The sequence below is a fragment of the Gavia stellata genome, chromosome 1, assembly GCF_030936135.1.
Source record: "Gavia stellata isolate bGavSte3 chromosome 1, bGavSte3.hap2, whole genome shotgun sequence".
NCBI classification, from domain to species: domain Eukaryota; kingdom Metazoa; phylum Chordata; class Aves; order Gaviiformes; family Gaviidae; genus Gavia; species Gavia stellata.
This window is the reverse complement of record NC_082594.1, coordinates 18249447-18276264: the sequence shown is the minus strand read 5'-3', so window position 1 is coordinate 18276264 and position 26818 is coordinate 18249447. Positions and strand designations below refer to the sequence as shown.

Genomic DNA, 26818 nt, shown 5'->3' with positions numbered 1-26818 from the left:
AGATCATGACAACGACATTGTATACAACTTCCATGCTTCTCCTTTTACCCCTTTAAAGCAGCCCCAAGAGAAACTCTGTCTGAAAAAGACAGGTAAGACAGGTTGGAAGTAACTCCAAGAATATGCTGCTGAGGCTGCAATAAGCCATTTAGAATGGGTGTTCACGATGCATAGCACTGCACCTTGAGCACTGAAGTGAGAATATAAAAATATCCATTCAGACAAATAAAACTTTAACTATCTACTGCCTTACAGTACATTTATTTCCTTCGGCTTCAATCAAGATCAGGCTGGAACTAAGTATGATCAGAGATATGGTGACTGATCAGGTGTGTATGAAAAGGAAAACGTCGTAAGGGTGAAGGCTGGCTGTACTGTACAACTGAACTCATTTAGATGATGAACTGTTCCTCTACTAACTTGCTGCTTTTGCCGAAATGAAAGGAAGAAGCAACTTTTTAAACACTAATGGCTTCTAAAATGCTGACGGGCTGAAAAATAGTTGCCCGAGAATTGTGGCAACATGGGTTGTACGTTGTAGGGACTGGGTATCAAAGCAGAAGAAGTCAGCCCTCTCGTTTGTATTTAACGGTATTTCAACCGCCACAATAGCAACAGTGAAGAATGCCTAAGGCTGAATCCGTCTACTATTTCCCTTACTAGTTACACAGTTCTACAGCCACCGTATTATGATCACGTCCACCCGCTATAATAATTACATAGGGCACGGCAGAAACACAACAACAAACCAACCACGGGGAGGTGTTTACTAAGCATCCAGAAAGCGCTCCACACAAGCGTGCAGGGCAATTACAACCCGCGGGCGCCATCCCGCCGCTCCCACCGGACGAGCTCTGGCTCTCCCGACACGCCCCCGAGGCCGCCCCCCGCCCCCGCTGGCGTCCCACGGCACGCGCCGAGCCCTCAGGGGCCCGCACCCGAGGCCGTCGCCCGCCCACGCCCCGGCCCCTCACCTCAGCCGCCCAGGGGTGGCGGGGCTAAGGGCGGGGCTCACCACCCTCCCCCCGGGACTGGAGCCCGGGCAAGGCACGGGAAGCCCGAACAGCCCCTCAGGGCCACGGAGCCTCGGGCGGAGGGAGGCCGCGTCGCCACCGCGGCCCAGTGCGCGTCGGAAGGGAGCGGGGCCACCTCCGAGCGGCCTGGCGGGCGGCGGGAGCAGACCGGGGAGAGCGGCCGCCCGCGGCTGCAGCGCGCGCCCTCCCCTCCTCCCGGCGGCGCGGAGCGGACCGGCGCGCACGTGTGGCGGACCTGGAAGCGGATGCGCGGCGGCGGCGGGTTCCGGCGGAAGGGGCCGGGCGCGGCGGTGGCTGGCGGAGTTTCCGCGCCTTCCCCTCGGTGGCGGGGCGGCCGCGCTGCGCCTCTGGGAGCTCTGTTCCGCTGCCTCCCCTCCCTCCTCCTCTGTTCCCCTCGCCGCCTCGGGCCATGCTGCTGCCGTCCGACGTGGCCCGGCTGGTGCTGGGTGAGTGAGTGAGCGAGCGAGCGAGGGCGGGGCGGGGTCGCCGCTCGCCCCTGAAGCGCGGCGGGGACGGCCGGGGCGGGGGGCGGGGGGGCAGGCGGCGGCCGCGCCGGCGAGGCTGTGCTGGGGATTGTCAGCCGCCGGCAGCGCCCTTGGCGCGGCAGGAGAGTGAAGCGGCTGCGCCCTTGACCCTCGACCGCATCGCGCTCGTCTCCCCTGGGCTGGGGTTGTCACTGCCTCTGCCGCCGAGGCGTAGTCCCGGGACCGGCGGTCTCCGGGCTGTCCCCCGCGGCCCCCTCCGGTCCGGTCGCTAGTAGGAAACAAACGCAGCTCGGTCTTGAGGGACTTGCGGGCCCCTGGAGCCGCCGCGGGCGCAGGGCAGCCCGCCAGGCCGTGCGGGCCGGGCCGTGCTGCTCCCCGGCCGTGTCCCGAACTCGGGTTTTCCACGAGTTCGAGAAAATGTGGTGGTCTCCGGTGTCCTCCTACAGACAGCTGCCGGGTGAATGGGGTTTAATAAAGTGCCTGATTACAGGAGGAATGCAAGGGTGGTCCAAAACACCAGAGGAGGCTAGGTTAACATTCAGCTGATTTTTATTTCCCTCCCTGTTTCTGTCACCTGTGAGGCTGCATTGAGAGTTCGGGTTTGTTCAGTGCCTGTGAAAAGCGCAGAGTAAGTGTGTTCAGGATGTCGGCAGCAGACAGGGAGTTTTTAAAATGACTGTGTGCTTTGGATTATTTGGATACTGCCAAAGATAATAAAAAATGGATGGCAATCAAAAATATGACCCACGTATTTAAGTCCCACACGTAAGCACCTGTTGGCACAGGTGGCAGGATTTCCTGGCAGCTTGCATTGTGCGATTCTGTTTTCAGTTGTCCACAGTTTTTTTTTTTTAATCCAAAGCCATAATGGCTGAGTTTTTTCTTTAGCGTTCCCTCCAGCACAATTTATTTTTAAATACTACCCGAAATGTTTCTTGCTACTCTCTTGAGAAACAAGGCTGGTAAGAGATGCAATGTTTTTATAATCATGAAGTAATAGAGGATTTTTAGAAACTCCATGCATTGTAAAAGAAGATTTAAAATCATGCAAGGGAGATCTCTTGCTGTACTTTTCTATAAAAAAAATATGTTACAAGATTCTGGGTAGAAAGCTTATCTCGCATGCTTACCAGAGACTTGCAGACGTAGTATACAATCTTGGCAATGTCATGCATACTAAGGATGATCCATCCTATCTTGTGTCTGTTGTGGCATGGTGCATGCATCATGTCTAGAAAACTTCTGAGCAACCTGAGGTTGTAAAACAGGATATTCCTTGTAGCTATTTCTGTCTTCTAATAGGGATTCCTCTTCCGTGAGGCACCTCTGAATTTGGGCGGATAAACAGGCTTCCCAGTGCAGCTGCTCTTCCATCTTTTTTTTTTTTTATTTTATTTTTCCCTCTCTAATAAGTCTTTCTTGTGTGGTGAAGGTTGATGAATATTGGTTTAAGAAACAAAACTAAAATGTTAGTATGAGATCACCCATAGAAAAACACATAAGAATCATAGAATGGTTTGAGTTGGAAGGGACCCTAAAGGTCATCTAGTTGCAACCCAGCTGCCACAGGCAGGGATGCCTTCCACTAGACCAGGTTGCTCAAAGCCCCGTCCAACCTGGCCTTGAACACTTCCAGGGTTGGGCCATCCACAACTTCTCTGGGCAACCTGTTCCAGTGCCTCACCACCCTCATAGTGAAGAAAAGAAAACTTCTCTTTTTCTAATTAACGTAAGAGTGAATTTGTACTGTGAGTTAGATGTGTGTCTTTACATTTCTTAAGATAGAACAAAATATTGAATCATTCCTAGTTCAGAAGGTAGTCTACCTTTTGTGCCTTTAATTTGGTTTTGGTGGTGTTAAAGATTGTGTACTGTTATGTCATTATACAGTGTGTGCACAAGCAGTTCAGTTCAGTTGCACAGAAGATCTTAATTCAGCAATTTTTGAACATTGGAATGCCTTATTTTGCAGGAAATTGATGTATGTTCCAAATGTGCCTGTATGCAAGCATTTGGTCATCCCTTGCAATACTGTAGTAGTAGGTTCAAGAAAGAAAAATTGCGACTTTTTACGTGACTGTCCAGATGAGTTTGATTGTAACAACAGCCATACCAGCACAGATCAAAGCTCCACCTAGCCTAATACCCTGTCTTCCTTCCATCCTGGTCAACAGTGGATGGTATGGTAGATAGGAATAAGACTGGCATATAATTGTGTTTCCCCAAAATACACTTTCAGCTTCCAGCATTTTGTGGCTTGAGAGTTTTCTAGCAAAACGTATTTGAAAAACTAAATAGGTACCACTAATGTTTTCTGTTGGATAGGCCGGCTCATACACCGTGATTAAACTCACAGTGGTTATTCCCAAACTGTGTTTGACTTTCAAGTTTGCTTATTTGTTGAAGACCTGAACAAGAGCTTATGTGTCTGAAATATGATCTGGTTTTTTCCAGCTATACTCAGATCTGCTGAAAGATACTTGTCTTCATGCAAACTTAAAGGCTGCATTTTTCTATAGTGATTCCCATACTGAGGTGGACCATTTTGGGGGTCCACTGAAATAGATATGATAATGTATATATATCCTTTGTTGTATAATTAGGCACATATTTTATCCTTTCTTCAAAACTGCGTGTTCAGTTCTGCTACAAGCAAGAAGAGGCATTTTCTTTTGTGGCTCTTTGTTCTAAAATCCTTCATTCAGATTGCTCTAATTCTATCTTTTAATGTTTAGAGTATTTGAAGATTAAAGCAGGGCTTAAAAAGTTTGATTAAAGCAGAACATATATGCTGAGGAATGGAATTTTGAAAAAGTATACTTTTTCGGTGTACTTCCTGTTAAGGTAACTACTGAGTCTTGGGGTGTGTACAGGGCACAAGTTGCAGCTAGTACTTCTCTTCGAAATGAAAATTACGGGGGGGGGCGGGGCAAAAACTTTTTCTGTTCTTAATCTTTGTACAATGCCAATTTTTTTGAACAAATCTTATATACTGTTGTAAAAGCTGCACAGGTTTTGCCTATTTTGAAACAGGAGGATAGATGGAGAGTTATTATTATGCAGCAATGCATTTTATTAACGAAGTATTGTAGAATTCCATTTAATTATCAAACTGGGTTGTTTGAACTTTTATTGTCTGTATTAAAGATCAATCAGAAATTGTCTATATTGTCTCACTTCCAGTCTTGAATAGTTTGTAAAGGCAGTATAATATCAATAATATTTTGTGCTCTTTCTGGTTTTAACTACTAAAGAAATACTTTGCAAGATATATGCTCTTTGAAAATAACTTCACTTTCCTTGTCTAACATACAAATCTTTACCTGATTATTTCAACACTGTATGCAGCTGGTTATGTTAATGCTTTGATACCTATTGAGCAGAAGTGATGAATGAAATAGCAAAATTTTCTGTCTGATCTGTTGCAGGATATTTACAACAGGAGAAACTTCTAGCTACTTGCCGTGAGTTTATTTTGGAAAGCTCAGATTTGAAGGAATATGCAGAGCACTGTACAGAGGATGGGATTATTCCAGCCTGCTTGCTAGTGAGTTTGTATTTGCAAAGCAGAAAGTTAAATTGTCTTGCATACATGGAAAAGAAAATAGAGTTTTCTCAGTGTAACAGTTATTTCTCAAATGCTGCTTAAAATGGTTAGATTGTCCCCTCTGTTTGGGTTTTTTTTGTTTGGGGTTTTTTGCATCCTATGATGTTAGTGTTCTACTATTTAATCTTACTAAGAAACACTTAAGTGTAAAATACACAAATTGGTTTCAGTATATTACATTTAGTCTGCTTTTTAGCTTTGAGATTGATTTATGGAAGGGTGTCGCAAGGGTTTTATTGATTTCAGGGCTGCTCTTGGTATTTATTGGAGGTTGCTTTCCTATCTTAGGCACAGCAGCTGGTAATGTTCCATTTCAAGTACATATTCAATATTTAGGTAAGGTACCCCAGCTTTATCTAAGGCTACCAAATTTTGTTGACAAAAACTGCTTCAGTTCAGCTTCCTCTTTGATCAGCATCATCTGCTTTGTCCCAAGTGAAAGGTGGAACTTTCGGTGTGCATAAATACAGTGTGTAGCTACATATGTAGATATGTTCATATAGCTACAGGCTAATTAGATACTTTGCATTTTTAACATATACAAAATGGGATTTTTTTTAATATAGTATGCAAATTACAGGGTTTAGATATTGCTGTGTATCAACCTTTTAATGTTAATATGTGCATCTTCTTTCCATTTCATTCTTCTAATATATCAGTTAATTATATGGTCTGGGATTTTGTCCACAGTATTCAAAATCTGTGGAAATATTTTCTGAGATCTGAGGTCCTGATGCACCTATTCAAAACAGACCATTGAACTTATTTCATTTACAAGTGTGTAGTCATCTGTACTTTGAGGGGAGGGAATTGAGAACCAAGCCATGGCCAGCAAGAATTAGAAAAAACAAATGTAAATAGGTTATCCAGATTCTTAGAGTTTTTAATTATCTTCCTTTTCTCAGTAGAAACATTTTTCCCATTTTTCATAGAAAAGTGATGATATGATAGTGTTTAAGAAAAGAGTCTCACTGCAGCTCAAAATACTTGCAATAAAGGGCTGTATTTGTCATACACTGTAGAGTTTCCACTATCAACAAAAGAAGGTACAGCAAATGATAGTGGTAACTTGAAAAACTTAATTCTCTGTTTGACCTGAAATAGCAGAACAAATAAATACGATATGAAAGTTGAATCCATGTGACTGTTATTTTACTTTAGGCAGAAGTTCTCTTCATGTTTGCATCTTAATGCATGTTATGTTCTGGAATGATACATGCTTATTACTCTGTTAACAGGTGTTCATCGTCTTATTCTTGTGTCTTTTTTCCATAATAACAAAGATGAGTGGAGGTCATGCAGCTCTAACTACTATACCAGTGTTGTATGATGAGATCAAGCACTCCAGGTTTTGTGTTTGTAGTGGCATTTTGTTCCATAGATCGCTCTCTACCTAGTGTGAGACAACTCAGCACCAGCAACATAAAGTACAGTTCCCTGTGTTGAGGGTCAGCATGTTGCAGTCTTCTAAAGAACTGCTTAAATATAATGTGATAAAGCAGATGAAGTATAAGTTATTAGTGAAGATTCTAAGATTCTTATGTTTTTTTCTAGTCCCTGTGTGGGAAAAACTTGACAACTATTCTTAATGAATATGTCGCCATGAAAACAAAAGGTAAGCCTTCAGAATGAGATTTATTTATTTATTTTTCTTCTTTAGCTGTTATGAACTCCTTGAGGAAGGGGTAATGTCGCCACCTATATTTGGACTTGGCACAATCCCCCATCTATGCTAGAAGTTGAAGGTTTCCATATTAGGTAGACAACGGCCAATTAGATCAGCATCTTGTGAGCAAAATTAATTGATTATCTTAGTTTGGATTTGCCAGCGTATGCTTTCACTTCAAATTTGAGCCGAAATCCTAATGTAATAAAGCACAAAGATATAATATAAGCACAAAGTGTGCAAAATGTAAAATTACACTGTTTATTGTGAGATAAATAACCAGGAAGAGTCCTATGGTGTGAAATGTTTGTTGTCTTGTTTTTAAAAGTAATTAAAATAAATCCAGAATAAATTAATATTGTGTATGAATAGTAGAGACAGAGTTAGAGCTTTTTCTGTGGTTAAAAGCAGTTCTTGAGCTTCTTAATGTTGCCAAGTCTTAGAATTTTTGATAAATGTTCTACGATCAGATTTTAGTAGTGCTTAGTTCTGTGACTCGCACTTTAAGACATGTTATGTTTGGAAGATTTTTGAATGGTTTTTCATTTCACACTAGGTTTACTAGAAATGATAACTAAGACACAAACATACTTTCTTCAGAATACTTTGTACTTGACTCCTTGAAAAACTTTGTAAATGGATCTGCTTACATCTTTTCATTTATACTTTAATGTTCTGTGCTTCAATAATACCAAGTGTTTTTACCTGTTTGAGTGACGTCTTAAAATAAACCATTACTTTTAAAGGGCTGTCTGCTGGGTTACAATTTTCAAAAGCACACAAGTGACTTGGGAGTATGAATGCCATTTCCAGAAGTTAGTTAGGTTAGGTTAGCATGTGTTTGCCCAGGAGTCAAAATCACGTGTAGATTCCATTGAGAATTATCATGATGAATGTCTCTGCCTCAGTTTCATTTAGGCTTCTAAAATTGAGAACTGTATCCATGATGAGTATGTGTTCATATCAAAGCTCTTAAATTAGGAGTTAGGGCTCTCTAAATAACAGAGTATTAAGAAGGCAACTATACATCTAAAGTTAGATGATGTCTGAAACACCCCATAATAATTAGCATGTGATTTTACTTTTTTCAAGTACCTGTATTAGGCATCTAAAATGGTTTTTTTAATGGTTTATTTTAGAAACAACAACTGAAGTTCCAGCAATGATGTCATCTCTGTGGAAAAAATTAGACTATACGCTTTCTCAGATCAGGTAATATAGTTTTGAAATCAAGAAAGTAAAATTTCACCCTAAAAGCAAGGCCCTATGTTGTTAAACTCCCTTTATCATGGTATGAGAATGGTTTTGCTTTCTATTGCATCTGAGAGATGATGAAAGAGATAAGTATGTGAGAGTTGGTAGTTGAGTAGACATTTCAAAATTTTAAGGCAGGACTAGCAGGTAAGCAGAGCATTAGTGTGATTATGTGGCCTTCCTGTAATAAAACAATATACTATGACTCATTTAGAATCCGATACCGTTGTGGTTACTTGATCAAATATATAACAGTAAGCTTCATTTGAAGAATCCGTGACCATTGTTTTTAAAAGAATAAAAACAACAATCAGTAGGTTGAAGCTTCCTGAAGTAATGTGTGGTTGGGACCAGACTGACATTAACTATGCAATAGATGGTATAGCACTGTGTTGCTGAGTGTTTCCATTGTGCTCCTTTTATTTCTGTCACCTGCTTTATTTTTTAGGAGCATGCAGAATTCCACAGGATTTTCTGCTAATCAAAGGGGTAAGTAAGTGGGCCAACTGCATGAGATCAATAGCCTTTATGTTCAAATTATCTATTTTGGCAAAAAATGGGAGAATGATGCAGCAATCAGTAATGCATCCTTACCCTTAAAACGTCAAATCTCTACTGTAGTGTTTTCTTCAGCGTGGCTGTTGTCTTCAGCGTGGTCTGTGGATTACTGTAATGATTAAGAAAGGAAAATAAGAGAAGCTGAGCTTTTTGCAAGGGGCTTAAATTCTCTATATAGCGTTTTCTTCTCTGCTAAAAACTTTTTAGAAATCAACACAATTAAAAGGCTTGAAAATGGCTGTTTCAGTCCTGAAGCTGTTGACTTAATTTGTGGTTCATAGAGGAACTGAAAATATAACCAGTCTAATTATGATGCAGTTTCATTTCTGTGGAAGGGGAATATAAAAATGTATTGCAAACTTGAAAATTATTTTTATGTATACAAACATATATCTAAGCAAAATATGAAAAGATACTTGTTCTATCTAGAATTGTTTCTTTCATTACAAAAACTGCCAAATGAACTCTCAAAGAAAAGTTATTTTACTTAATAAATTTTTCTCTCTGTCCTACTTCTACTGAGTAACCTCTGTGAGAAAAGAGAATGTGAAATATAGGTAGTGATTGTCTTGGATCTGAGATTCAGTGGATTGGGTGGTCTGTTGTTTAAATTTGTCAGATGTAGTCTGATAAATAAATGCAAACTTACATTGGTTTAGCTATTTCAGTTAAGGTCAGTTACGTGATTGGTATATTATGTACCAAAATATAGTTTTGATATGATTTATTCCTGGAAATATTTAAGCAATGATGCAAGCATGGTTACAAAGTCTGTGTAAGTTTGCTGTACTTCTTGAATTATTTTGGCTCAAACCTGTAACACAGAAGACAAAGATGGGCTTTGCTTACTTTTTGAGTTTCGTAAATTAGTTGTTGAAGCACAAAAAAGCTTCCATGGAGCATCCTTAATTAGGTCTTGGAAAATCAGCAACCTTTTTGAATTCCTTTATCATATATTTTTATCTTGTCTTTATTATCTCCAGCACGTACAAGAAGTGGAATTGTAGAGATGAAAAGACAGAGAATGCTTCAGCAATCAGCTCCTGCAAACTCAGGATTGTTGTCAGTAGCCCATCAGTCAGGGCCACAGAATTCCTCTTCTGTTGTATCTCCTCAAGTTATTCACAGGCCAACAATAAATCAAAGCATGTCACAGACAAGACTGAATACGCTGTTTGTACACCAGTCACAAACCCAAGAAAACAAGATCAGCGGTAAGTTGCACACGTTTTTAAACCTTTTTTGTCTGTGAAAAATCTGTGGCTATAGATTGAAGTTTTCTAGAATCAGGGCTAATCATCTTATACCAAAAATGTTTCAGAAAATGCATGCTTTGTTCCCCTAGTTCTCCAGACTGGTTCAGGTGATTAAAATAAAAGGAATGCCCAAAAGAGAAATGACTCTTGCATACTTGCTTGCTAATGTGGGTTCAGAGATCAGAAATGCATTAATTTGTCATTATTCTATCCTGTGTTCTCACTCTCACCCAAAACACTTGTTTTAGCAGATAGGGATGATCCATATCAAGTGGATGTTTTTCTAAAGATATATTTAAAAGGAATGGTTCTCGTTTTCATAGTAATAACAAATTATTTTGTTTGAATTCCCAGGAATTGATTGGAGCATAATCAGTAATGTGTAGATTTCTATAGTGCTTTAAGAATGTCACTGGAAAAGGTACTGGCATCATGACCTTTTTTTTTTCCTTTATAAAGCAGGAGAATTCATACACATTCAAGTTCCAGCATCACAAGAACGAAAGGTTCATTCAAACTTGCTTTCTCCAGGAAGACGGAAAAGGTAAAGATGGGGGTTTTTTGTTTTATTTTTAAGATCATTTAGCGATTATGCAGTGTTCTAATCTCTAGTGTAAATTTTCTCAGATGGTGGCCTGTTTCACATTTAAGATCCACTGAGAGTGGCCAGTGTGTGATGTTTCACAAAGGAAAAGAAAGTCAAAGGACTTAACATTAGCCTGATAGGAGGCTATTTGTGCTTCTTTATTGCATATAGCTGATCTTTACATTATTCCAGTATTAGGCATAGGCAAATAATCTTGGAGCCTGAGATTTAGTAATCCTCCCAAAATATCCTTATCAATTATGAAAATTCACAATATTGATCTAAATGTGCGTTCTGTTTGTTTTTAACTTAGAAAAACTATTGGCTTCAGTAAATTTTGTCAGCAAAAACTTTCATTCGCAATAAAAGTGGTGTGAAAACCTGTTCTTACACTAGTTTTGCATTTTTTATTCTTTGATGCCAATGTCCTTTTGTTTTTAATTAGTTGAGTGTTCTCTTTGTATTCCATTTGTTGTCTTTATCCCTGACTAAATCCCAGTCAGTGGTTATGCTTAGAATTTTTCCAGATCCTTACTCATTTATACCTTTTCCAAGTCTGCTCTGTTCCTACAGAACTTTTTTATATATAAATTACTTTAGTGCCAATCCTGAGTGATGGTTTCAGAAGAGCGTACACCGTGACCTCATATAAAAACATTACATTTCCTATTCATCATCTAAATTCTTATGCAACCTAACATTTGGTTTTGCTTCTTTGACAACAGCTGCTCTTTGAGAGAGAGCTTTATTTTCAGTGGTGATGCCCAAATCTTTTTCTTGAGTGGCAGTTAATTAGAACCTGTACCACCAGTTAAAGTAACATGTACTGGAGAGGGGAAGAATACTGAATAGTGGGCATGGAATTCAATTTGCCATTATGCTGTTTACCCACAATCTGTTTATTTGTTTGTGACGTCAGTGAAGTCAGACATAATGTGTGCATACGACATAATGAAACAAGTATCGGCTTTTATTTTATTTCCAATATGTAATTAATTTTCTGTTGATCATAATCTTTCGTTTGCTAGGAAGGAAGAGAAACACTTGATTTACTGACCATGGGGTCTAGTGTTTGCTATGTTCTCACAAAATATGTAATACATTTCCTGGAATGTTTCAGTGAATCTCAGAAGAGGAAAACTATTGCAACATCTGGACCTCTTTCAACAACCAGAAGTTCTCAAGACCCTGATGAAGTAATAATAGAAAAAGAAAGTGAGCCCCTTGAAGAATTCATCGATGGTAACTTCCCAGTGAGTACATACTTACGTAATCTATTTACATTTAAGAAAAAAATTCGAACTGAAGAGAAATAGTCTCTTACATGTTGTTCATCTTGGGAATTATAGAAGTCAACATTAGAAGATAAATTTGTTGTTTTGTATTTGAACTAGTTCTTCTGTGTACTAAACTAGTGAGAATGGCATGGCTATGTAGAGGGTTTTTTTTTTCCCCTCTATTTATTGGCTTTGCTAAGATACCTGTAAGCTGTCAGAATACAGTAATTTTTTAGCGAAGGGAAACCAGAAAGCGCAATAAGCCTTGCTGTACTTTAGGAGAGTAGAAGTACAGGAATGTTTTGGGATGGTTTTCATAACAATGTCATGCAGTCACAGATTGGCTGTCTCCGTTATAAAGTGTTCTCTGTGTTGAATTGATTTATTTTTTTTCACCTGTAAGTTGGAAATTCATGCTCCTTTTCTAGTGATGATAAAAATAGAAACCTGACCGCTTTAAAACTGTGTTTTCCAGCAACTGGTTATTGAAAATGCCAGAGAAAAAATCTTGAGCAACAAGTCTCTTCAGGAGAAGCTTGCTGAGAACATCAACAAAATCCTGGGCAGGTAATAAAAGGAATCTCTAAACTTCATACGTATTCTTAATGTGATTTATTTTTTGAGTCCTGAACTAATGACTAATGTGTTTCAGTGATGGCAATGTCGCTCAGGCCCCTAAACAGACAGACAGTGGTCCCACGGAACAGGAGACTTCAATTGATGAAATCCTTGGACTTCAGGTAGGTGCAGATTGCCCTGTTCACATTTTTTTAAGACCAGGCACATGGAGTGATCCGCTGTGGGAACTATGCTGAACCTCTGTCTGCTGTCTGAGATTGCTCTCCTCTTTCTCTTCTTTCTTTTTATTTATTTGTTTGTTTTACAATACAGCTAAGCCTATCTAATGGCTAGCTTCTGCCCAGGGGCAGTTCCATAACTTCCGTTGCATAGGCATTAACTCTTACCTTGTTGTATGGTGGTGGGCAGGTTTGAGGAGCTGAACTGACAGGGTACTAGTATTTTGCTGGGGTTAATTTTGTGCCAGTTCAGCACCCTGAATTCATTCCCAGTGCCTGTATAAGACAGCATAAGCATGCAGCAGGGTCAAAAAACGAGGGAGTGGGACTGCTTCTGGCAGTGGTTAGCTCTTAACATTACCCTCGGACTGAGATTTAAGTACACTGTCCCACAGTCACCAGCTGCCTGCTTATCACTGGATCTTTGGTACCAGTAATTTGGTACCAGCTTCTGACTGGAGATCTAGTCAATAGCCTTATAAAAGAAAAAGGAATTTAAAATATCTTACAGTCTCCAGACATGTTTCGTCTGATCTGATTTCCTGCAAGATAGACATAGATCGTCTAGTATAGCAAGAGAAATTGTCTTTGGAACCTAAATGAGGATGCTTTTTCTTCAAATCTAGTATTTTCTTGCTTTTGGAGGAAATGTACGTTTTACTTCTACAAAGTAAACTTCTAGTGTTCTCCTTCCGTTTTCCTACAACCCTTGAGCTGGCAATCACAGTGATAAAGGGCTCTTAATAAGGGCAATTATAATCTTCATGGCCCTCATGAAAAGGGCAGGAGAGTAGAGGCAGTTGCTGTTTATGAAGTAGAGATGTCTGTTTTTTAAAAGCTATTCTTCTGTCACTCGGTGATTTTAGGTCAATTTTTGTCAAAATACAGAGCTGAAAAGCTGTATTCCATTTTCTTGGGCAGAACAAAATCAAAGCAGCTTATTGGTTTAGGTAGAGTAGCTGAGACAAAATAATCAAGCATATCACATGGGATATCCACCCTTACAACCACCATATCAAAGGCTGTAGAGTGCTTAGAGACTCTCTGGGAAGTCAGGAGAAACTTTGTATTTCAATGCTTGAATATGTACTGAGTGCCCCGCTTATTTTCTTCCTGGGCTGCTACCAAACAATTCATCTTGAAACAGGAACCTGAGAGCAGTGTCCTATGTAGCTGTGCCTTCCAGTTGCCTTCCACAGAAAAGTAGTTGGAAGTTATGTTATAGAACATGTAATGGGTAAATGAAATAAAACTTCCCTTTGCTTAGCATTGTCTTCTAGATAGACGCAAAAACAAGAAATTGGGGTTAATTTGGGGATTTTTGTTTCCAGTAGTTGGCTAGTGCAGCCTCATGGCATTCATACCATCTGTATAAGCTTCCAGTGTAGCCTGAGATTTAGTCCTTCTTAATGCTGATCATGATGTGGAGAATACTCCAATGTGCACGTGCAGGGTGTAATGTCTGACAAAGATGTTTGGGTTTTGGGGAATTTTATTTCTTAATTTCAGTCACTAATATTTTTTAACAGACATTAAATTTGTGGCAGAAATGTTTCCAGCATTAGTCTTTATGTTTCTGTGCTGAGCAGAAGTAATAGAACTAAAAAGAATCTGAGAAGAAAACAACTCGTCTGTTTTTCTTTAAGTTATTGAAGTAACTGTCTAACAGTTCTGTATGTCTTGTCTTTTCTCAGGGTGAAATTCATATGTCAGAAGAGGCTATACAGGACATTCTAGAACAGACAGAATCAGATCCAGCTTTTCAGGCACTCTTTGACTTGTTTGATTATGGTAGGGTATATTATTCTCGATTGTACCATTACTATAAAGCATCATGAATGATGAGTTTTCCTAAGTATTGATTGAAGAAGCAAAGGTAATTCAGCTGGCCTCTTTTGCAAGAGAAATGGACTGGATGGCATCTGTGTCCCTCAATTCAGAATTAGATTTTCATACACATTTATACATGACTATAAAGTACAGCGTTTTCTTGTGGCTGAAGTTTTGGTTTTGTGTTGGCTCAGTGATCATTTTATTGCTGTTATTTTAGACTGTTCTGATCTAAAGGATGATAGTTCATACTTGTTTTTCTATTTTGTTGTAAAATTTTTCTATTTGTCTGATCACATAAAATACAAGGATGTTTTTATGCTGTTTCTGGATTTGTAATGAATATAGAAAAATAGTTCTTTGACTTTAGGATGGCATTTCTTGAATTTGAAATCTCCATGCTTCATTTAAAATATAATAATAACACTTGTGTGTAAAATGACATATTTAATCATTCTTTGTGCTTTATTTTGAAAACAGGAAAGAGCAAGGTAAACAAGAACTTACCTGCTGGTATTTCTGGTCAGAGTGGAGTAGAAAATGCAATCCTGGTGGATGAGGATAACCTGGAAACACTTGAAAGTTCTTTAGGAACAGAAGAAACTAGTAGATGTAGGTTGTTTTGGTTTTTTTTCGCTAAGATCTCTTCTAGTCTGTTCACTTTTCGCTATGAAAGTATTTTCAGACCATTCAAAATCTTTGTTTTCAATGATAATATCCAATTTGACATTTGCATTGCATGAACATACGAATACACCTAGTTTGTTAGAAAGTTTCAGTCTATTAAATTTAACAGTAGTCCATCAGTGTACTTACAAGTCTTACTCGATCAGCTCCTGAATGAAACCAGAATATCCGCAAAACTGTTTTCTCATTTAAAACAGAGATGCTTCGCAATTTTCACTGTGGAGCATGTAAATATAATATACTGCATCTAACCATACTAATTTTTTCTCTCTGTTCTGTGATGTATTGGTTAATTAATACACAAAAAGAGTCTTACTCTGGACAAAAGGTATGTTTAATCTGTCTACCCCATTCTGAACAATAGTCTGTCAGTAGCAGATAGTTAGAGAAAGTATATGAGAAATAGAGCTGAGAGGTCATTATCCTGAGATGTTTTTTATACTTCGGGAAATCTGATTTAGTGACTTGAGCCATGTGCTTATTATGTGTCTACTTATTATTTACGTACAAACTGATTTGCCAGATTACATAGATTAGGCAATCTAATCATACGTTTCATATACTTTCCACTCACCTTGAAAGTAAGGATGAGTAACGTTATTCCCACTTAGTTTCATGTGAAACAGTTTTCCATTGAACTGATAAGTTGCTTCTAAAATGCTGTGAAAGGATCATCTGTTCTAATAATTGTGGAACTTATTTATTCTCTGTTTTACAGGTGATAATTCTAGAGAATCACTATCCTGTAAAGGCTTTCAGTTAGGAGAAGCATCATGTGCCTTGAAGACCAACATTAATGATGATGATACGGCTAAGAAAAATTCAACTAACGAACAGTTGCATGGAAATTGTAGACCAAGGAAGCAGACTGAAGTACTTAAAACCATTACCCCTGAACATATTGGAGAGCTTGAAATTGCTTTTGACTCTGTGCCTGGTTTGACTGAACCTAACAAGAGACAGACTTCTGATAGCGAATGTAATGAACACTGTGGAGATTCTTATGATAAAAAAGATTTGTCTGCATTAGTATCTGAAAGTGAAAGAGCTATGGAAGTTGAAAAAGGCCCACTAAGTCATACTGCTCAAAGTAGTCCTAATTTAGAATATGTTCATTCTGATAGTCCTCAGATTTCTTTGATTTCATTGGCAGAAGGTACTACAGCCAGTGAAAACAAAACACATTCTGGAAGTAAATGTCGCTTATCACCAGATACGTCACTATCTGAAAAAACACTTACTAAAAGCCCTTCTGATGGGAGCCCTGGCCACAGTGTACTGCTGAGAAAAAACAATTCATCAATTTCTAGCCCGTCAGCAAGTGCAGGAAAAGAACAGGCTGTAATAAATGATACAGCTGGCTTACCTGGTATTTTACAGGAGAACTCTAGCCACTGCTCTAACCATCAGGAACAGAGTACACAGTCAGACTGTGCTGCAGGATCTGCAGTGAAGATTTCGGGTCTTGACAAAACAGAGTTGCAGCTTGAAGTTGTTGATACTTCTAACAAACCTTATTCAAATGATCAGCATACACTTGATAAGCCTTGTAAGAAAGATTTTAACCTCCCTTCAGGACTGTCAAACTCGGAGGGAACACAAGGGGAAATGCAAGAACCTTCATCTTCTACAAAAGTAGATGCTGATAATATATATTTCTCTTCAGGTGATGATGCATGTACAGAAATTTCTGTAGTGTCCACTGAAAATAATCTAACTACATCTGAAATATGCCACTCTCCTCTCCCAGAAACTACATCCTCAACAGATGAGTCAGGTACCGAGGCCAAAAGTATAAGCGGTGTATCTTCTAGTAGTCAACCAATGGATGTTGATCCTTCTAATATAATGTCCCTCAAGATCATAATCAGTGATGATCCATTTATTTCATCAGACACAGAGTTAAATAATGCTGTTTCCAGCATCACAGGAGAAAATTTGCCAACTATAATACTGTCTTCTCCAGCCAAATCCCCAACCAAAACTGCAGGCCTGTCCAAATGTCTGTCTTCAGAAGACACAGAAAAAAATGTGGATTCAGCTTTGGCAGAGCAGAATCTTCTTGTGCTTAGACCTAAGGATCCTGTGGTCACCTCAGTTAACACTCAGAATGAAGACTGCACTGTTTTTTCAGTTGCAGGTACAACTAATCTTTCCAAGGAAGGAGGATTTATACAGTTGATGCCGGCAACTAGCACAGCTTTTGGGAATTCAAACAACCTTTATATAGCCACCTGTGTGACTGATCCAGCTACTTTGGGCACAGCTGTAACACCATCAAATGTAGTTGTATTGCCTGGCAATTCTATGCCGCTTGCTGCCCAAGCTCCAGCTGTACAACAGCTACGGACTCCTCCTAGATCCAGCAATCCATTTGCAGCAAACCAGACTGTCTCCCCAAACTTCCCACAAGGTAATCTCATTATTAGAAAATTACTGAAAATGTGGTGTTTATATAGCTTTTTTAATTCCTTTTTTGTAAATGCATTAAAAATAAATGGAATTCTTAAAAACTGCTCCATCTGCCCCGTGAAACTAGCCAGGAGTTATGTATTTTTTGAGTATATTAGTTGCTACTAAAAATTAAATAAAAATTATGAAGAGTCATTGACCAGGCTTCTTTGAAAAAAATAGCCATGTATTTCAGAAACTTAAACTATATAATTTTAGCAGTGATAAATTTAGGAAGCATATTTTATCTTACACTAGAAAAGATTCCATTGTTTTGGTTAAATAAAGCCATTCTTTTGTTTTTGTTTTAATAAGATTCCTGTTATAAATAGTATGCTATGTGTCATCTAAACTAAATATGGATACCTATAACTGGCTAGATGTAGATAGTCCTTCCAGAATTACTTCCTTGTTTTGTTTTGTTTCATTTTCCAAAAACGTACTCTACACTAGAAGTACATTTAGACAAATACAAGAGTATAACATTATTTCTTTCCATAATATAAAATGTCTCCTGGTACAAGCATTTTTATTACTACAGCAATAAAAAATTTAAGTGGCTTTTAAAATGTTAAACCTAACTATAAACCAGCTGTAATCAACACATGTAGATTTCTTTCCAAAACTAAACACTTGTTGCAGTTATCCTTGAATTTCTGTGTGTTGTCATTTCATCGTGGTCAGAGGCCATTGCAACAGTATGTGCAAGACCTGAGAGTGCTGGCCTTTTCTATTGTTAGGATTTCTTTATGCAAGTTATCTTCATTTTTTTATTTTTCATAGAGAAATAGAAGAGAGAAAATAGAATTTTTCATAGAGAGAGAAATAGAATTTTTCCTCCTAGTGCTCACGTAACTGAAGAACTGTATGGAATAAATTCTTCTTTCACTTTTGAAATTTTTATTCCACTTTTCAATTAATGTGCTATAATAGTTCCCCTATTTTAGAATTCCTGTATGTCTGGCAGCTGGACGCTTTTAAAACCTGCTAGAATAACTGTTTTTAAAACAACTGTTATAACAATGATTTAAATAGTTAACAGGAAACTTTGACTTAAATATTCCAAATTAGTCTTATTGTGCTTTGTTTTTTTTTTAATAACTAATTTCAAACCCACTAATTAACTAGAATCTGTGTACTACGTTTAACACCTCCTACCAGCCAGGAATATACATTAAATATCTACATACGATCGCAGCTAGCCTTTCCCAGCTTGTTGTGGGAAGGTGTTATGGGTGCACTGGAAGAAAAAAAAAAATAAAATTCTGCTGATGATTTTTGAGCATGCTAATTGTAGAGAATAGGATGCAAATACTAGTTTGTTTTTACTAAGCAGCAAAACGAGCTATTTGGTGTTATTTTTACTGGTTTTTATAAATCACTTAAAATTAAAGTTCAAGCCTTAAAATCATAGAATAGAATCATAGAATCGTTTAGGTTGGAAAAGACCTTTAAGATCATCAAGTCCAACTGTACATAGGTTAGCATAGGTTTGTCATACTTCAAGCTTAATTTTGAACCATTTCTTAAAAAGGAAAACAGACTTTAACTAAAGAATTGGATATAAACTAAAAACAACGCCAGTACTTACCCTGTTTTGTAGTAGTGATGTATATAGTAAGGACAGTGAAGTTTTTCTAAAAAGCCAGAGCTTTTCTTGCTAAAGGTTTGACTGTGCATAATTTTAAGAAATCCTGCCTTGAAGCTTTTCTTTGCACTGAAGTATTTTTAGTTTCTGTACAACTTTAACACTTTGGTATTTTTTAGGTTCTGCCATTATAATTGCATCTCCAGTGCAGCCTGTTTTGCAAGGAATGGTGGGAATGATACCTCTCTCAGTAGTAGGGCAAAATGGAAATACATTCTCAGCACCTGCCCGCCAGGTAGCACATCACAAATAAAGCTTTTCAAAATTAAAGCTGAAGTGATAAGTAGTCTTTTGGTAAATTGTAATGGAATATTTTGTTCTTTCAAGGTTCTGCATATGCCTGTGGCTAATCCAGTGTGCAACAGAAGTGTCCCAAAACTTCCCATCCCTCCCAAATCACAAAAGATTGCTGGAGCAAGAAACAAGACTAATACAGGTACCTGCCTTGCATTCTTGAGAAGGGCAGAAGAAAAGTGGGGGTTCTAAAGACATGTCAATTCTGAGTAATAAAGTTTTATAAATACCAGTGCTTCTCTACCAGATGGCTGCTGGGATGGCTTTGAGAGAGGCCTGTACCTGCAGTTAGTAACCGTATTTGCTCAGTTTAGAAAGAACAATATCTCCCGGCATATAAAATAATTCCAGATTTGGGATCAAGCTTATTTCCAAAATTTAATGTTTCAAGGCTCTAATGCAGTTTTAAAAGCTTACTTTTGTTTATGTTTCTGATTATTTTTCATCTCATTGGTTGTAAGTACAGTTTACTGCTGCCATTGAAACCAAGCCACATGGTAAAAAAGAAATTATTAGAAGAGTCAGCAATTCTAAACATTTATTAAGGAAAATATTTAATGGAGGTCTTGCACATTTATACAAAAAATGCACTCTGCTATCTGTTTTCTCTTTGCCATTTCAGGTATATGCTTCTGATTATTCATTTCATTGAGACTTTGCGTCTTTAAATAGTAAATTGAAACAAGACTGCTTGTTACATTGATTTCTTGGTGTTGGGAGGGGCTAAAGAAAAATAATTGAAAACAGAAAATAAACTGAGTTATAAGGACAACTTGTGCTTTAGCTTATCTACATTTTTTTAAAGAGAGTAGGCTTACACATAAAAATGAAAATGGAATGAAGTTGCAAATTAAGAAAAAAGCTAGGATTGTACAGTTAGTCTGCATTCTGGCTTGCTGATGGATAACAGAGTTCCCTGTGGTTATTTCCCTTCTACTTGGAAATCCCTGCTGTGCGTTTGTAAGTCCAGCATAGTAGGTTTTGTCTTGCCAGGCCTACGTATTATCTAAGTGTAGACAGCAAGCTGCTTGTTTATACTTAGCTGGTGACCTTTGCTAATCTATTAATCTGTAAACGTCAAAATTACAAAAAAATTGCAGAGTTTTGTTGCTGGGTTTTTCTTTATTGATTCTCTGTGAGGTGAAATGTCATTGTGCTAACTGTGAGATTATTTACTTGGAATATTGTAATTACTACTTCATCTGTTGTTCCAGGAAAACTGGTACCAAGTGTAGCTGAGCCTTTGAACCATACAAATTCTCGAACACAAAGGTCAGTAGTGCTAGGTATTCAAAATTGCTTTCTTTTTCCTGCCATGAATTTCTTCATACAGAATTGGTGGACAGGAGAGCAGCTCTTTTGAACAATGGCATAAGCAGTATCCCCTTTATTTCCTCCTGTCTGTTTGCTGGGAGTATTGATACAGATGTGTGCTAGTACTGGTGCAGCCTGTGCTAGAATTTTGTTGTTACTATTTCTGTGTTAATTTTATACGGCTTTGTGTTTATTTTGTCCTGTCTCAATTGTCAAATAAAAATTGTTTGACCAGAGTCCCAGCTAGGAGAAGTTGCCTGTTACATTTACTGGGAGATTTTAATGACTAAAACTTTTTTCTTCTTTTTTTTCTTTTCAGATGAGTGGTACCCATAGATTTGTAGTATAGCCTCATTGTCTTTACCACTCTCTGGCCCAAATCCAGTAGAGCTTGTTAGGTTGGGTTCTGCATCTGTGTTTCACCTATGCACATTAGAACGCTGCTTGGTCATTTATAAAGTGAAAAGTCAAAGGAAAGATGGCAAGGAGAACAGCATGCTAACCTTATATTGATGAATATAACTTAATTGCTAACTGGTGTAGGTACTAGTTTTCTGTTGGACAAGTGAGAGAGAAGAAAGCAAGGCTTCAGTAGTAACTCTCCTTATCATTAATGGACTTAAGAAACAAAAGGATGTTGGAATGAGCAAAAGAGTGTAGGAGGAGATAAGTTCAGTTTAAATGTTAGAGGTGAAACATTCTTTTATTGTAAAAATAAAACATATTTTAAAAAAATCTACCTATTCAGAACTCAGTTAAAATGTTGGAAAAGTGGAGGAAAACAGAACAATAAAGTCAACTTATTAAAAAAAAATATATATATACACACACCAAGGTATACGGTATAGATGCATGCAATAATTAGTGATTTTTTGAAAAGCCACAGAAGCAAGATTTTGAGTAATATCACCTTGATAATTCAGCTACCTGTTAATTTTAATCAATCTCCAGACATATGTTTTGCATAGCAAAGAAAGCAAAATGTTCCCTGTAAGGAGATGTAATTTCTCACTTCTACTGTCTACCCTCTGTCTCATCTCAAATTTCATGGAAATAAAACAAACTGCTACCACCCATACCTTCTTTACCATCCCAAAGTCAGTTTGACTTTTCTTCTTACAAACCAGAAAGGCTTATCTGCATGGGAAAAGTCTTACTAGCGCAGGTGATTATGCAGAAGCTTCTGGGCCCCTCACTACAAGAAGGACATTGAGGTGCTGAAGCATGTCCAAAGAAGGGCAACGAAGCTGGTGAAGGGTCTGGAGCACGAGTCTTATGAGGAGCGGCTGAGGGAACTGGGGTTGTTCAGTCTGGAGAAGAGGAGGCTGAGGGGAGACCTCATCGCTCTCTACAACTACCTGACAGGAAGTTGTAGCGAGGTGGATGTTGGTCTCTTCTTCCATGTAACTAGTGATAGAAGGAGAGGAAATGGCCTCAAGTTGTGCGAGGGGAGGTTCAGACTGCGTATTAGGAAAAATTTCTTCACCAAAAGGGTTGTCAAGCATTGGAATGGGCTGCCCAGGGAAGTGATTGAGTCACTGTCCCTGGAGGTATTTAAAAGACATGTAGATGTGGTGCTTAGGGACATGGCTTAGTGATGGACTTGGCAGGGTTAGGTTTATGGTTGGGCTTGATTATCCTAAAGGTCTTTTCCAACCTGAATGATTCTATGATTCTCTTGGAAATGCAGCATAATCCAGGAAGAGGGCACAGACATTACAGTGGTATGAGCTGACAGAGCAGAAGCACTTTTCTTTTGACATTGCTACAGTGCAGTGGTGGCTTTTTCACACTAATGTGGCTGGTTGTCAGGTGGAGACCAAGCCCCAGGGGGTTTGTATGTTCTCATCCAGGTGCCCACTGAAAGCTTTTTGTCTTGCTCTGTATCCTGTCGCTTACAGCAAATGCACAGGGGAGAGTACAAGGCACGCGCATGATGATATTGCCCAGAATATTCTGGCAGCCTCTTAGCAGTTTCAGCTCCAAGGACTTCCGGAGCCACAACCAATATTCTGGGATGGACTGTCCTGTCGTGAATGTGCTCGGTTTCTTTTTGAACTCAAGTTAACTACCAGCATCCACAAATATCCCAGGGTAAAAAGTTCCCAGGCTTAATTACATGCAGTGGCCAAACTTCTTTGTTTTGTTTTGAATCTGATGCTAGTTTACTTGATGCCCCTAGTTCTTCCACTGGAAGATATAGCAAATAGTTTCCTTTTTGTTGGCTTTTTTCCCAGAGCTCTGTGCATTTCCCCTTAGTCACCTCTTTACAGGCTGAAGAGCCCCAGTCTACCTGATTGCTCTTTGTACAGGCTCTGATTCATACCTTTTTGTCATCCTTTTTGGCCTTCTGTGAGCTTTCTGCAGTTGTCATCCCTTCCTCTTGCTCTTTGCATGTTGATAAAATACTTACATTTAGAGAATGGAAAGAGCTTTAAACAGGTGTTTTGAGGGGCGGGTGGGGACTTCCAGCCAGCTGAAATGAACTTGCCTAGGAAGAACAACTATGTTCCTGAAGTGCGTTTGTCTCATTTTCAGGACTGGAAATTCGGACAAGCTTATCACTGCAGAACTAGGAAGGAAGGTGGAGGAGAACTTACCTGTTGTAGCAGTAGAGAGCACAAGCTCAAATTCAAGACAAAGCGAAAGTCACAGGAGAGTGCTTTGCTTTGATAACGTCCTACCCCCTCCAGGAGGAAACACCCAAATTCAGACTACTAAGAGTTTATCCCAAAAAGAAAGAAACGAAAGTACTTTATTTGCTGTTGACTCTGCATCATCCTCTGCTAAGGCACAGGTAACAAAAAGAGAGAAAGATAAAACGTTGCCTAGAATTCTGTGTAAGCCAGAAGTTGGTAGCAACAGAAGCGCATCTGCAAAGGAGCCACAGCCCGAGCGGAAGGTGGCAACTGCAGGGCTTCCATTAGATCCCTTCCACAAGACTACAGCAAATAAAGAAAATGAATTACGAAGGGATACTGATGAAAAACAGAAGAACCAGGACACTGCCAAACTCTCAAATGGCCAACAAAGTGTTAGCTTATGGAATGAGAAGACAGTTGCTTCAGTGCAAGAGCTGAACAAAAAGCAAGGGTCACTGTCAAATGGGAATGGCAAATCTTCGGTGTCTGTTTCTTTGTCTTCGAAGGAGCCAAAGCGAGAACCAGCTAAAGTTTCCAACCAAGGCCTTTGCCTGTCAAGTCCGTTCACTAAACAATGTGTGGAAATGTTGCAAGACATTCAGTGGCATAGCCCAACTAGTAAAACAGTTGAAAATGGAGAATTGCCAGTACCCCGTACGCCGTCTGGAGTTGGAGACAGGCATACAGATGATACTACAGATAGTGTACGGACACCAACCTGTCGGCGCTTCAACGAGGATAGCACGACCCCTAGAATCATGGTACCCCCTGCTACGCCAGACCTGCCTGCCTGCAGTCCGGCTAGTGAAACAGGTAGCGAAAATAGTGTCAGTATGGCTGCTCACACGCTGATGATACTGTCACGGGCAGCTATTGCAAGGACTAGCACTGCAACCCCCCTGAAGGACAATACTCAACAGTTCAGATCTTTAAGGAGCACAGTAAAGAAAAGGAAACTAGAGGACTTGAATGAGGGTGAGAGAAATTCTCGTTCTGCAAATAGAAAAGACCTTCAAAGCTCTCCAACACCGTCAAAAAAGAAGAAAATAAAGGCAAGTACAAGCATTTACTTTTTAATTTAGAATTCTAAATATATATTAGACGCCGATATACACACACATATATACAAAAAATCTACAATGGGATGGTTCAGAGGTGCTAGTCCAAATCCCTGACATCCTATTTACATTTATCAGGTTTACTAACTTTGCCCCTTGAGCCTACTCTGAATTAACAGTTTTCTTAGGAGTAGTATAATCTTCAGATACACACAAGTAACTCCTACTGACTTTCTGCACATACCTATGAAAATCAAATTATTTCTTTTAAAACATGAATGAGTTTTTCTAAATTCTAACTTCACACTAAGTTTCTAGGTGGAATGTGGGTATTAGGCCAAACTCAAACGAGGCCTTACTAGAATTCAAGCTATTCTTGCATCCTCGTTTACCACCAAGACTAGGAATCCACATTTTGTGTATTCCCGGTCTCTGTAGTCTGCAGCACCATGCTTTTGACCTGGGGATTTAATGGCAAATTGCAAAGGTGTGAGACATGAAAAGGGGATGTATGTAAATAATCAAAAAGGAGACAAGGTATAAGTTTGTAATTCACCATACTTAGTCATAGCATATTCCCCAAATACTGTAAGTGAAAAACGCTCGCTTACTCGTGCTGGGTATGTGACAAGAGCTTAGAGGCTGTGCCTGCCTGCAGTCTGGGTGGGCTACTGCTGAAGCCGAGAGCTCACCTACTCCTGTCCCATAACCATGCCGTTTGTACTCTGGGGGGCACATGTAGGTGTATATGCATTTCAGTGTCTGGGTGAGCTTTGTGCAGTTAATGTCTACGAGGCAGATGGAAGGATGAGGAAGAAAGGAATGCTTACAGACTCTTCAGTATCCCCAGGTTCTTAGTATTTAACACAACTGTTCTTCTCCTCTTCTACAGAAAAAGAAGCTACCCAATTCTTTTCCAGCAGGAATGGATGTGGACAAGTTTTTGTTGTCTTTGCATTATGATGAATGAAAAAAAAGGAGTTGGACTGTGACTGTCTAAAGCTAGGTGTTGTCATGCTGAGGTTTTGCATGGGAAGAGAAGTTAATTCTAAAGGGTGAGTTGCACTTTCAGTGCACTGAAGTTTCACTTTATAGCAAAATCATGCTGTTTCTGAAGCAGGTTGCTAAGTGTAAATATCATTGAGTTGGCATATGTTTATTTTTGAAAAAGCACTTGCATAATTATAGAGCCATTTAATTTGCAAAACTGTAAATTTGTATAAATGTAATGTAAGAAAAGTTGTATGTTTCCTGTTACACCACGTTGTCTGTGTTCTGCTGCATTCTCTACTTACCCATCCAAACCGCATAGCCAGTTTGTAAGAAGGTTGTGAATTTGAAGACAGTGTTTGTAGTTCACCGTTCTAAGACACGGGCAGCTAACTTGGCCACTTCCCATGGTCTTGTTAAATCCGAAAGGGACTTAATCTTCAGATGTAACTGGCTCATACTAACACTCTCTTTCATAACTGTCAAACCCATGTTGTAAGGCTTTGAACGAGTTAACAAAAATACCAGTAACTAAACATAAGGCAAAAAAACCCTCCAAAAGTATTTCTTATCTAATGAAGCTTTTCCTGACCAGTCATTCAGATAAGAACTTTAATTTGGATAGGCCTCATCTGTTTACAGTACTTGCTGCATAGGATGTCATTTGAATGCAAAAGCTGTTTTCAAAACAATGTACTTTGTTGTGGGTTAACCCCTGTACTCATACCCTGGTATGAATACTTAAACTGTAGCAATAGCCAGACAAGAATTTCAGTGTGTTCTATTGCAAAAGTCAATTCTTTTAACTGTCATTTGTACTGTTGCAAAAGCATTTGTTAATATCACTTATGCTTTTAGCCAGACATGGAGAAATTTGCATCTAATCTTTCTGTTTAACATAGAATTTGTCATAGCTGTTATACAAACTCTCTTCAAAACAGGCACAGGAGAAGCTTAGCCTACATTTTAGTAATAATTAGCATGGGTGAAAATTACCACACTAAGCCTTGCTCCGGTACTGCAGAATTTTCTCTACTGGTGTTTCCTCCTTTGTTCCCAAATCGTTGAGGTCTTAAAAATGCAAGTTTTCTTGCAAGAGGTCTGTACAGCAACAGGGCAATGTTTCAGATAGTATACAAGGATTCCTAAGGAACCAATATTATGCAGTAGATGTTTATATTAAACCCATCCAATAACTAAATACTGCATAGCATTTACAGCTTGAATAAATATTTTTGTTTTAATAAAAAGTTGTGTGTCTTGCTTAGAATTTTCTAAGTCCACTAAGCAGCTTTGCAGATACTGTATAGAAAAGTCATGTTGATCAGTCATTTTTTTAAGACAAAGAGTTCAGTGTTAAACACTAATAGCAGCAATTGTCAGA

The 26818-nt window shown here is 38.9% G+C and overlaps 1 protein-coding gene across 1 annotated transcript; it reads left to right on the top strand.

Moving 5' to 3' along the window:
• Positions 1–1443: 1443 nt before the first annotated feature.
• Positions 1444–26707, top strand: LOC104259800 (protein NPAT). Its single transcript, XM_059815485.1, has 18 exons — positions 1444–1480; positions 4948–5066; positions 6681–6741; positions 7932–8004; positions 8495–8535; positions 9588–9818; positions 10320–10404; positions 11567–11699; positions 12199–12290; positions 12376–12463; positions 14215–14311; positions 14831–14962; positions 15756–17450; positions 19256–19371; positions 19464–19572; positions 20645–20702; positions 23283–24438; positions 25337–26707. Exons 1-18 carry the CDS (start codon positions 1444–1446, stop codon positions 25412–25414), a joined length of 4401 nt encoding a protein of 1466 aa, XP_059671468.1. The 3' UTR covers positions 25415–26707.
• The last annotated feature ends 111 nt before the right edge of the window (positions 26708–26818 follow it).

Bases quoted from the DNA above. Each gene is read 5' to 3' on its own strand.
- LOC104259800 (XM_059815485.1), top strand. From the start codon at position 1,444: ATGCTGCTGCCGTCCGACGTGGCCCGGCTGGTGCTGG. The intron at 12,291-12,375 runs GTAATAAAAGGA...AATGTGTTTCAG, and splicing joins ATCAACAAAATCCTGGGCAG to TGATGGCAATGTCGCTCAGG. The intron at 17,451-19,255 runs GTAATCTCATTA...GGTATTTTTTAG, and splicing joins CTCCCCAAACTTCCCACAAG to GTTCTGCCATTATAATTGCA.